At 42.9% G+C, this 12,387-nt stretch overlaps 1 protein-coding gene across 1 annotated transcript; it reads right to left on the bottom strand.

Annotated features, from left to right (window-relative positions):
- Positions 1-306: 306 nt before the first annotated feature.
- Positions 307-12,165, bottom strand: LOC703400 (NBPF family member NBPF6-like protein). The gene is made up of 6 exons (XM_077982685.1): positions 11,988-12,165; positions 9,685-9,759; positions 7,501-7,540; positions 6,835-7,070; positions 1,653-1,704; positions 307-352 (listed from the first exon to the last, which is right to left on the bottom strand). The coding sequence occupies exons 1-6, from the start codon at positions 12,163-12,165 to the stop codon at positions 307-309; spliced, it is 627 nt and encodes a 208-aa protein (XP_077838811.1).
- Positions 12,166-12,387: the final 222 nt, after the last annotated feature.

Consider the following 12,387-nt stretch of genomic DNA (forward strand, 5'->3'; position numbering starts at 1 on the left):
GGGCCTGCCTGCAGAGAATAACATCTCTCAGTTTAGACAGAGGTGTTGAGCATGTGGAATGTAGGAGCTACGGAGAGATTGATGGAGCTTTATTTTTCTTATCAAAGGAGCACTCACTGGTTAAATCCAGAGCAGAGGAGTCTTCCTGTGCATCAAAGAGGAAGGCATTGCTGCTGGGAAGCTGATGGGAGTCATGGCAGCTGGAATGAATCAAATACTGTTCATCTAGTGAGTCCTCCAGTACTTCATCCATTTCTTCCTCCTGGACCTCCCTCCTGAGCCTGGTGGAGTAGGCAAGACAAGGGATTAAACCAAGGCAGCCTGGAACCACAGCTTCATAGCTAGTTCTGATCTGAAGCTCATGGAAGAGGCACCAAGACCAAAGGGACCATCATATCAAAGAGGAAGTATACAATCCACTTTTGACTGGGAGTATAGTGAGTCGAGAGTTAGTATAGAAGTGAAAACAGGCCGGGCGCGGTGGCTCAAGCCTGTAATCCCAGCACTTTGGGAGGCCGAGACGGGCGGATCACGAGGTCAGGAGTTCAAGACCATCCGGGCTAACACGGTGAAACCCCGTCTCTACTAAAAATACAAAAAATTAGCCGGGCGTGGTGGCGGGCGCCTGTAGTCCCAGCTACTCGGGAGGCTGAGGCAGGAGAATGGCGTAAACCCGGGAGGCGGAGCTTGCAGTGAGCTGAGATCCGGCCACTGTACTCCAGCCTGGGTGACAGAGCGAGACTCCGTCTCAAAAAAAAAAAAAAAAAAAAAAAGAAGTGAAAACAGCAAGTGATCAATGCGTTGACCTCATAACACACAGATAAGGCAGCAGACTCAACAACTACTCTAAAATACACTCAGGGCACACAGGACACAGAGACCCATACTACTGGCTTCAAAATGCTGTGTTCAGATTTTATTTAATATGATGTGGAGTGGTCCATTGAATATTGGCTCTTGAGACAACGTAACATCCCAGGGCTTTTGCAGATTTTAGACCCCTAGCTCTAAATACTTGCTATGGTTTCAATTTATTTTTCAAGGTAATTTTCTGGCTATAAAATATCTGCCAACATAAATCAGGACAACTGTGCAGAAACCAGATAGGCATCTCCCTTTGGTTTGTAACCATATAGGTTTTAAAGATACAGAAACCAGGGATCCCTGGTTAGTTTACTTTTCGGTAAGACTGACTAGTTAACTAAGTGTGAGAAATTACTAGGAAATAGGAACCAATACAAGAACTGCAAAGGGAACAGAGAACCGTTTTTAAAAGGACACATTGTATAATCAGTCAACAAAAAAAGGAACAATCAGCAGTTTCTGCTATTTCCAGATCTGGGACCTTTAACGTCTTGAGCCCTTGCTTCTGGAACCCTCTCTAGATTTGAGCTCTTGCTGCTGGAATCCTCTCTAGATTTGAGTCCTTGCTTCTGGAATCCTCTCTAGATTTGAGTCCTTGCTTCTGGAATCCTCTCTAGATTTGAGTCCTTGCTTCTGGAATCCTCTCTAGATTTGAGTCCTTGCTTCTGGAATCCTCTCTAGAGTTGAGCCCTTGCTTCTGGAATCCTCTCTAGATTTGAGCCCTTGCTTCTGGAATCCTCTCTAGATTTGGTCAGTCTATTATCAGCCCCTTCGTCATTCAGAGTTACCTGGGAGCCAGTAGCTTTTGCCTGTCTTCATTTTTCTTACCATTGTGATATTCTGCAAACCAAAATTAGAAAGAGCTGGTCAGAAGTTAAGCAGGTCCCATTTCACACATTGCACACACGGGGCCTATATGATCAGGGACATAACACTTTACATGTGTGTTCAGAATGCTCTGTGAGAATTTTTGCAGGAGGCCTCAGGTTGTGTCTTTAGAGAAGTGGCCTGGCGGGCTTGCCTGAGTCCACTGGACAGGGTGTTCCTGATGTGGTGAATCATCACCATGACATCAGCTGCCTGAAGCAGAGCAAAAAGTTTAAAATGTCTTTTGTTCCCCAGCTCAAAGAATACTTGCCTGGCTGCCCTTTGGACTTCTCCAGTTGTAACTTTCCTTCCTGTCACAGGCTGGTTGCCAAGACCATGACTGTTTGTCCCCTTGCTACTCACACACAGAACCTGCTCCAGTCTTGAGGAGGACATATAGCCCTGTCCTACCGCTACTCCAAAACCAGAGGACTGCCCAGGTGCCTTCAAGTCTGTCCCTGTTGTGCTTCCTCCAGTGTTCTTGGTGGTAATTCTTTTTCTCTTCTTCTCAGTTAGTGAGAATTGGGGGTGATTCTATGAAAAATATTCCAGTATAAATCAACTTTTCTAACATCAGCTTCTACTATATCCAGTGGCTAAACTTACCCCAAAAGATTTGGACAGTTTACTGGGACTTGAAAATAAATAAATAACCCTGAAAGAGAAATACACTTATGAACATTAAGACACTACTTCAACTGATCTGTACAGCAGCCGTGGAATTATGATTTGACCCACTTTACAAATGAGGAAACAAGGCCGGGCGCGGTGGCTCACGCCTGTAATCCCAGCACTTTGGGAGGCCGAGGCAGGTGGATCACGAGGTCAGGAGATCGAGACTATCCTGGCTAACATGGTGAAACCCCGTCTCTACTAAAAATACAAAAAACTAGCCGGGCGTGGTGGCGGGCGCCTGTAGTCTCAGCTACTTGGGAGGCTGAGGCGGGAGAATGGCGTGAACTCGGGAGGCGGAGCTTGCAGTGAGCCGAGATCACGCCACTGCACTCCAGCCTGGGAGACACAGCGAGACTCCGTCTCAAAAAAAAAAAAAAAAAAAAAAATACAGAAAACTAGCCGGGCGAGGTGGCGAGGTGGCAGGCGCCTGTAGTCCCAGCTACTCGGGAGGCTGAGGCAGGAGAATGGCGTAAACCCGGAAGGTGGAGCTTGCAGTGAGCTGAGATCCGGCCATTGCACTCCAGCCTGGGCGGCAGAGCGAGACTCCGTCTCAAAAAAACAAACAAACAAACAAAAAAAAACAACAACAAAAAAAAAACAAATGAGGAAACAGAAATTCAAGAAGGATCAATCACTTGCACAAAGTTAGTAAATACAGCGCTGAGGCTAGAGCCTAGGTAATTCTGATTCTTAGCTGAGGGGTCTTCCCATTCTAACAGGCTGCCTTCTGTCATGCTGTTCTTTCTAACCACAAAGATTGAACGGAGACTTCAGCTTCTGGCCAAGTTGGAGTAATAGGGACCAGATTTGTCCTCCACCTTAAACAACTAAGAAACTGGAAAAGGTATTTTAAACTCTAGCTTCAACATTGGATATAGTGCAGTACAGGACAGTGATCCCTGAGAGAGAGAGAAAATAAAAGAGGTGAGCCCTATGATTGCTCCAGTTTCCTGCCTGAGATTGTCAAGTGCAGAGCAGGGAGGGAGGACCCAGGCAGAGCCTGGTAGTAAGCTTGAAGAAGTCAGGGTGGCTAGACATCACAGGACAGACTAGAGAATAGATTGCTGCACAGACAGAATGCCTTGGATATCTGTCTTCAATCTTCAGCTAAGTACTGATTAGTACATGTATTTGAGGAAATTATGCAAACCAGGGAAAATAACTTCTCAAAAGGAATAATCTCTATAGCTCACACAGAGCTTGCAACACTTGGTGTTTCCATCAGCTAGAGTGAAAATCCCTTTTAGTAGAGGGAGCATTGGTTAGAACAGGAGTCCCCAATCCCCAGCATTGGTCCATGGCCTGTTAGGAATGGGACCGCACAGCAGGAGGTGAGCAGCCAGCCAGAAAGCATTATGGCCTGAGTTCTACCTCCTGTCAGATCAGCACTGGCATTAGATTAGCATTGGAGCACAAGCCCTATTGTGAACTGTACATGCCAGGGATCTAGGCTGCACGCTCCTTATGAGACTCTAACTAGTGTCTGATGATCTGAGGTGGAACAGTTTCCTACTGAAACCACCCAACTCCCAACCTCTACCATCCCACCCCCACCTTGTCTGTGGAAAAATTGTCTTTCATGCAACCAGTCCCTGGTGCCAAAATTGTGGGAGATCACTGGCTTAGAACCTTCAAAAGAGTGTTGCCCCCAGTGTAAACTATGGACTTTGTGTGATAATGACACGTCAATGTAAATTCATCAACTGTAACAAATGTACCATTCTGGGGAGAGATGTTGATAGCCTAGGAAGCCATGCATGTGTGGAGGCAATGGGTATATGGGAAATTTTTGTACTCCCCACTCAATTTTGCTGTTAATCTGAAACTACTCTAAAAAATAAGGTCTATTTTCTTACAAGTCATATTGCCTCCATAGTGGGAAAAAAATAGCCGTTGACTAATAGCTGTGCTTATCCTGCCTAAAAAAATTTAAAAGCCAGCTTGAAAAGATGCAAATTGTTTTTAAATAATGTTATTGTATATTAAAACAAAGCTAAAAGAATTTTAACACAAAATGCAAAAAATCCAGCATTCAGTAAGTTACAATTTGCAATGTCTAACACCAAATCAAATAATGTTAGGAATGCAGAGAAACAGAAAACTATATTCCATGATGAGAAGGAAAAAAATATCATCTACTTAAACTGACTTAGAAAGGACACATCAGGTGAGAACTAAAAATCAATAGAAAGGACACAGATGACAGAATCTGTAGACAAGGACATTGAAACAAATATAACTATATTCCTTGTATTAAAGAAGCTAGGCCAGGTGTGGCGGCTCATGCTTGTAATCCCAGCACTTTGCAAGGCCAAGGTGGGTGCGTCACCTGAGGTCAGGAGTTCGAGACCAGCCTGGCCAATGTGGTGAAACCCCGTCTCTATGAAAAATATGAAAATTGTTGGCCGGGCGCGGTGGCTCAAGCCTGTAATCCCAGCACTTTGGGAGGCCGAGACGGGCGGATCACGAGGTCAGGAGATCGAGACCATCCTGGCTAATATGGTGAAACCCCGTCTCTACTAAAAAATACAAAAAACTAGCCGGGCGAAGTGGTGGGCGCCTGTAGTCCCAGCTACTCGGGAGGCTGAGGCAGGAGAATGGCATAAACCTGGGAGGCGGAGCTTGCAGTGAGCTGAGATCCGGCCACTGCACTCCAGCCTGGGCGACAAAGCGAGACTCCGTCTCAAAAAAAAAAAAAAAAAAAGAAAAGAAAATTGCCGGGCGCGGTGGCTCAAGCCTGTAATCCCAGCACTTTGGGTGGCCGAGACGGGCGGATCACGAAGTCAGGAGATCGAGACCATCCTGGCTAACATGGTGAAACCCTGTCTCTACTAAAAAATACAAAAAAAACTAGCCGGGTGAGGTGGCGGGCGCCTGTAGTCCCAGCTACTCGGGAGGCTGAGGCAGGAGAATGGCATGAACCCGGGAGGCGGAGCTCGCAGTGAGCTGAGATCTGGCCACTGCACTCCAGCCTGGGCGACACAGCGAGACTCCGTCTCAAAAAAAAAAAAAAAAAAAGAAAAATATGAAAATTAGCTGGGCATGGAGGCACATGCCTGTAATCAAAGCTACTCAGGAGGCTGAGGCACAGGAATCACTTGAGCCAAAATCTCACCACTGCACTTCAGCCTGGGCAACAGAGCAAGACTCTGTCCCAAAAAATAGAATAAAATAAAATAGATAGAGGAAAATATGAAATGATGAGGAGTTACATAGAAGACCTTAAAAAAAGACATACATTAAATTTAGATGAAAAATAAAGTCTGAGATGAAAATACACTGGATAGGATTTACAGCCGATTAGATGATGCTAAAGAAAGATTAATCAATTCCAAGACATGGAAATAGAAACAAAGAGAAAAAAAAGATACAACAAAAATGAACAGACCATTAGTCAGCTGTGGTAAAAATTCAAAGCAGCTAATACAAATATAACTGGAGTCTTTGAAGAAGAGGATAGAGAGAAAGAATAGAATGTATATTATACATATTTGATATATATGCCATATGTAATATATTGTATATGCCATATACAAGACATATATGTCATTATTATTCAAATTTGATCACAACTATAAACATACAGATGCAAGAAACTAAAGTAAAACAATATGTAAAAGATAAAACTATACAAGGTCTTATCATAACCAAACTGCTTAAAACCAGTGATAAATAGAAAATCTCAAAAGCAGCCAGTGAAAAAAGACGTATTATGTACAGAGGAACAAAAATAAGAATTATGGTAGACTTCTTGTTGTTAACAATGTAAGCCAGAAGACAGTGGAATATCACTTTTCAAACACTTTTTAAAAACAAAAACTGTCAACTAGAATCCTACACCCAGTGAAAATATCTTCCAGAAATGAAGGTGAGTTCTTATGCTCATTAAGATGAAGTAATCCACTATACTCTATCTCTCTTACTGATTGAAACTGAGAACTCTCAGGCCAGGCACAGTGGCTCACACCTGTAATCCCAGCACTTCGGGAGGCCAAAGCAGGTGGATCACTTTAGCTCAGTAGTTCAAGACCAGCCTGGGCAACATGGTAAAACACTGCCTCTACAACAATTACAAAAATTAGCCAGGCGTGGTGGCACACACCTGTAGTCCCAGCTGCTTGGGAGGCTGAGGTGGGAGCTTGAGCCCAGGAGGCACAGATTGCAGTCAGCCAAGATCGTGTCACTGAACTCCAGCTTGGGTAAGAGAGCAAGACTCTGTCTCAAAATTAAAAAAAAAAACTCAGAACTGTTGAAAGAATATGAAAAGCAATTACCTGAGTGCTCTAAAGAGAAAACAATAGAATGCAGATTAAGGACCATAGTCAAAACTAAAATAAAATCTACAATAAAGATAACTTTGCATTTTTTCTCCCCTCTTTGGGGCACTTGGGAGGAGCTAAGGGTCTTCAGAGCCTGTAGCCAAGTTACCTGTAGCCAGTTTTCTGACAAGGACCTCTGTCAGCTGGCTTCCTTGTACCATTTGCTCACAGAATCTCTGTCTCTGGTAGTAGGCAATGCCAGTGTTCCTGAGAAGGCCCTCAAAAGACTTGACTGTGTTCTTCACATGCTGGGTGAAAAGGTAGCAGACACCTCTCCCTTCCTGTATCTTCTGTTGTAAGTGGGTCAGTTCTTTAGCCTGAGCCTGAATTAAGGGATCATGTATCCTAAGGTGGGAAAGAAGAGTAAAATGTAAGAGGGAATATAGTGAATAATAGGTTATAGAAGTTTCAGAGGAGAGATCTCTTAGAATCCCTGTAAAGAACTCCCAAGTTGAATTCTTTTTTTTCTTCTTCTTCTTTTTTTTTTGAGACAGAGTCTCACTCTGTTGCCCAGGCTGGAGTGCTGTGACATGATCTCAGCTCACTGCAACCTCCACCTCTGCCTCCACCTCCCAGGTTCAAACAATTCTCTTGCCTCAACCTTCCAAGTAGCTGGGACTACAGGTGCCCACCACCATGCCAGCATAATTTATATATTTTTTGTAGAGATGGAGTTTTGTTATGTTGGCCAAGCTCATCTCGAACTCCTGACCTCAAGTGATCCACGCACCTTGGTCTCCCAAAGTGCTGGGATTACAGGCATGAGCCACCGCACCTGGCCCAAGATGAATTCTTGTACAAGTTGTGTGACTTGCCTGTGGCAGAAGGAATGAAGAAACAGCCTTTGGTTTGTCTGTTATTTTACTAACTTTGCTTTAAAAAGATGCCCCTTTGGTTCCCCACTTTAGCCCAAGTACATTTTCATATGATATATATCAAGCATTGCACAGTACTTGGCAAAAAAAAAAAAAAAAAAAAAGCCAGGTTCAAAAGTGTTGGGCAGGGATCTCTGGTATTAATTGAAAATTAAAAAGAAAAATCAGTGGAAAGGTCAAGAAGGACAGTATTATTTTGCATGACATGAAGATAGGCCATAATCAGTAAGTAGGCTGTTAAACCTAAAGTTCTGGCTGGGCACAGTGGCTCACGCCTGTAATCCCAGCACTTTGGGAGGCCAACGTGGGAGGATCACCTGAGGTCAGTTTTGAGACCAGCCTGGGCAATATGGCGAAACCCCATCTCTACTGAAAATGCAAAAATTAGCTGGCGTGTGCACCTGTACTCTCAGCTCCTTGGGAGGCTGACGTAGGAGGATTGCTTGAACCTGGGAGGTGGAGGTTGCAGTGAGCCAAGATCATGCCACTGTACTCTAGCCTGAACAACAGGGTAAGACTCCATCTCAAAAATAAAAAAAAAAATAAAATAAAATAAAGTTCTGAGTAGTAATTTCATTACTCTGTGTGGGATTTCATTGTTTTATAATTATTGTATAAATATATCTCATGGTGATATGGTTTGGCTCTCTGTCCCCACCCAAATCTCATGTTGGATTGTAATCCCCAGTGGTGGGGGAGGGACCTGTTGGATGGTGACTGGATCTTGGGGGCAAATTTCCCCCTTGTTGTTCTTGTGATAGTGAGTGAGTTCTCATGAGGTCTGGTTTTTGAAAGTATAGCACCTCCCTCTTTGCTCTCTCTCTTTCTCCTGTTCTGGCCATGTGAAGACCATGCCTGCTTCCACTTCGACTTCCGCAGTGATTGTAAGTTTCCTGAGGCCTGCCCAGAAGCAGAAGCCTGTACAGCCCACAGAACCATGAGCCAATTAAACCTCTTTTCTTTATAAATCACCCAGTCTCAGATGCGTGTTTATAGCAGTGTGAGAATGGACTAATACACGTGGGTTCCAACGTGGAGTGTGAGCTCTGTGAGTCTAAGGACAGTGCCACCTATGACCCAACTTACAGCACCCGGTAGTATGTACACATACAAGTAGTTATTCAGTTAATGTTTAGAACCATGTAGTCCCAGAGCTGGACTGAACATTTACAGTCATCTACCCCATCTCATGCTCGAGTTTTCTCCCTGATATTCTTCTAAGTAGTTATCCTCAGGTCCTCTTTCAAACTCTATTCCTTAGAGTTACTAGAAAGTGTCAGGGGAAGTAAAGACACATACTGGTCCCCCCTTCAATCAACTATCTCTGCTTTGGTGAGTTTTACACATTTGAGCTTCTATGATTTCATTTCAACAAAGCATTAAAAGAAGTTTCAAATGCTACAATCTACCTTATGTCTGAAACCCTCTAAGGATAGTCAATGCTGGTCCTGAGCAAATAATTCATTTTCTAAACAACAGCTGCTCAATCATCTATCTATCCCATAGCCCTAGCAGTTAATACTCCACCTAGTATAACACTTTTTTAAAAGGTTTGGAGGAGAAACATTCTTATCATGAAAGGCACTTTGTAAAGTTTGAAAATAGCTCTTATAGAAAATGCTGACAATCACCACATCTATAAATGGGAACAAATATAATAGTAACAGAAAACAGTTGTTCAGAGTTTTTTATGTGTTAGAGATGGTTCTAACTACTTGCAATTGTGCATTTAATCTTCATAACCCTCTAAGGTATATACTGTCAGTATTTCCATTTTATAAATGAGGTAGCCTAGGTTGATGACATGCAGAAAAGTGAAGTAAATTTGACCAAGGACACACAGATAGAAGCCACATTGCTATTATGCCAACACAGGCAGTTGTCTCCCTTTTACTAATATGCTATTTAATGGAAAACCCTAGACACCTAACTGGACCATAGCCTCATTGTGTCTTAGTCTAGTTCTGTGCCTGCCTCATACATTTCTGCCCTTCTCCATGCACAAATTTTCTCTTTGTTCTACCAGCCTGGGCTGCCCCACTTCAAACAGTATTTGTACACTTCCCACAGAGGTACCTCCTTACCGGAGCCTTGCAGAAACTGAAACTGCAGCTCCTCCTCCAGCACAGATTTTATAAGGTCTTTGCACTCTTCACACTCTGAGAAAAGACGGACATGCCTGCATCACGGAAGGCCAGACGTGCTACTGTGGTCACTGCCTGCAGGACAGGAGGCAGGGTCTATCTCAAGGATAAAAGCATCCCCAGTACGATGCTTTACACTGGGATTTCCATATCTTTATTCCTCAGTCTCTCAACTACTCCCCATTTTAGAGATGAGGAAAGAAAAGCCCACAGGCCGATAAAATAACTTGACAAGATGATTCAACTGGAATGAGGCAGTCAGAATTCACATCCCCTGAGGTTTGACTTCAAATCTTTTTTTTTCTTTTGAGATGGAATCTCACTTTGTTGAACAGGCTGGATTGCAATGGCACGATCTTGGCTCACTGCAACCTCTGATTCCCGGGTTATTCTCCTGCCTCAGCCTCCCAGGGAGCTGAGATTACTAGTGTGTTCCACCATTTCCAGCTAGTTTTTGCATTTTCAGTAGAGGCAGAGCTTCACCATGTTGGCCAGGCTGCTCTCAAACTCCTGACCTCAAATGATCCACCCACCTTGGCTTCCCAAATTGCTGGGATTACAGTAAGTGTGCCAATGCGCCCCGCCATGACTTCAAATCTTAAGGCCAATTTACCAAGCCTTACAGCCTCTTAAGTAAAACATGAACATGAGGGCATGAAATAATGGCTTCCTGTGTGTTTGGGAGGATACTAAGAACTATAGGACTGATATTTCTCCTGTTTCAAGAGTTTGAATAATCCCAAAATATTTCAAAGATTTAAACATTTATCTGTATACAACTGTGTAAAACTGCATATGGAGGAGAACGATCCAAATGATATATGCCCAAATGCTAATAGGTGGTGTTTTAAAGGGAGAACCAACACGTAGTGTTTGTCATGGTACTGTTGCAGTAGATTTTTAAGAATTATCATCATGTGATCATCACCACTATCCAAAGAGGTAGTTACTACTCTATTACCATTACAGATGAGGAAACTGAGGCACAGTGACAATAAGTTAGATTTGAACCCAGGAAATTTGGCCCTAGGGCATATGCTCTTTAATTACTACACAATAATACCTTTATACTAAGGTCTTAGGTAATATTTTTCTTCTTCTCTAGCTTGAGAAATTTTTTTCCTACAATTATAATGAATGAAGTTTATTTTTTTTAATTAGTTTTTCCACACACCAAAGCTCATCTTATCCCTTCTCTAATAAGTGGGCTTTTGGCTTTACTTTTCTATGACAGTAAGTTAGACAGCAACTTTTAGCCACCTCCCACGCAATGATTTATTTTAAAATAATTGTGGAAATTGGAAAGCAAACTCAATTTCAATGTTAACCAGAATCCTCTTCTAATATCCCTGTTCCTCTCATGCCCTTGTTCCCATGTTTCCTTGTCATTACAGCTTCCCCCTTCCCTGACTATTAGTAACAGGTTTGGGGTTTTACAGTGGATTTCCAAATGTGAGAGCTGACTGTGGAGAGGAAAGGGTCAGCCCCTAACCTGGCCTTCTACTGAGAACAGCGGTCTGCTCCACTTGGCCTTGTTCTCATTTTGGCCATATGTCTCATAGCTCTGATCCTGGACGTCCACCTGCAGTTGTTTGCTGTCTGTAAAGCTGATACTCAGAGAGAGACAGAAAGGGTGTTACAAAGTCTCTGATTTTCTGGAAATACCCTCAATCTAACCAGAGCATGAGGAATGGCTTATTTGAACTTATTTGAACTTCTGTGGGAAGAGAATCTTGATCCAGGTATCATAAAGACTTTTCTCCGTGTCTGCTATTGAAGTTCGCACCTCCACATATCTGTGACTCAGTTGAGAATAGGTAGTTTTAAGTTCCTTCAAGGCAGATAAGGTATATACTATTACCTCTTTCACCCCTGGCGCAGTGCTTTGCAAATGGGTGTTCTTTAAAAAGTTTAAATTGAATCCTGAGCTGTTTTAGCCAACAGTGATGTTACATGTTTGTAGAAGCTGATACTCATTGCTGAGAAGGGAAAGACAGTTTCATGCCTAAACCAAGGTTTTGGTCTCTATTCCTCACTACACTCACCCTGCAAACTTTACACCTTTGTGCCTCAGTTGTTCTGTCCTTGGCAAATTGAGAGTAAAATGCCCACTTCTACCCTTTTGGGAGGGTAGTTAGGATAAAATTAATTGTGATAGAGAATAAAGTCTGCAGTGTTTCATTTCACAGAGGAAAATGGACAATCATTTATCACTTTGCTGACCATGCCCCTATGGGACCTACTGTATTTCTGCAGGTGATTGGCCAGGGAGTAGGCAGTAGCTTTGGATGTCAGGAATTTCTCTGTGAGGTCTCGGAAGTTCTGTTTGCATTTTTCCAGTTCAGAGCGCAAGTACTGATTGGTTTCTAGGATGCTCATTTCTGCGTTTGGACCAAAACAAGTGGTGGGAGATACGGCCATGCTGAAGCTTGTGGAGGAAGTGGAATCAGAGCCTAGGGAGAATAAACCCAAACAAATAATACATTAAAAACAAATGCATGGATTATAGTAATGGTTGCACTACTTGGGTAAATTACTAAAAATTATTGAACTGTACAATTATAATGGGTAAATTTTATAGTATGTAAATTACACCCCAATAAAGTTTCTTTACATTAAACAAAGGATTTAAATGAGTTAAAA

Source organism: Macaca mulatta, chromosome 1 (genome assembly GCF_049350105.2).
Source record: "Macaca mulatta isolate MMU2019108-1 chromosome 1, T2T-MMU8v2.0, whole genome shotgun sequence".
NCBI classification, from domain to species: Eukaryota; Metazoa; Chordata; class Mammalia; order Primates; family Cercopithecidae; genus Macaca; species Macaca mulatta.

Excerpts from the sequence above, each read along its gene's own strand:
- LOC703400 (XM_077982685.1), bottom strand. The coding sequence starts at position 12,165 with ATGGCCGTATCTCCCACCACTTGTTTTGGTCCAAACGCAGAAATGAGC. Across the intron at positions 7,541-9,684 it reads TCAGTTTCTGCAAGGCTCCG|GCAAGTCACACAACTTGTAC; the intron begins GTAAGGAGGTAC and ends CTTCTGCCACAG. Across the intron at positions 353-1,652 it reads CAAAAGCTACTGGCTCCCAG|ATCAGAACTAGCTATGAAGC; the intron begins GTAACTCTGAAT and ends CATGAGCTTCAG.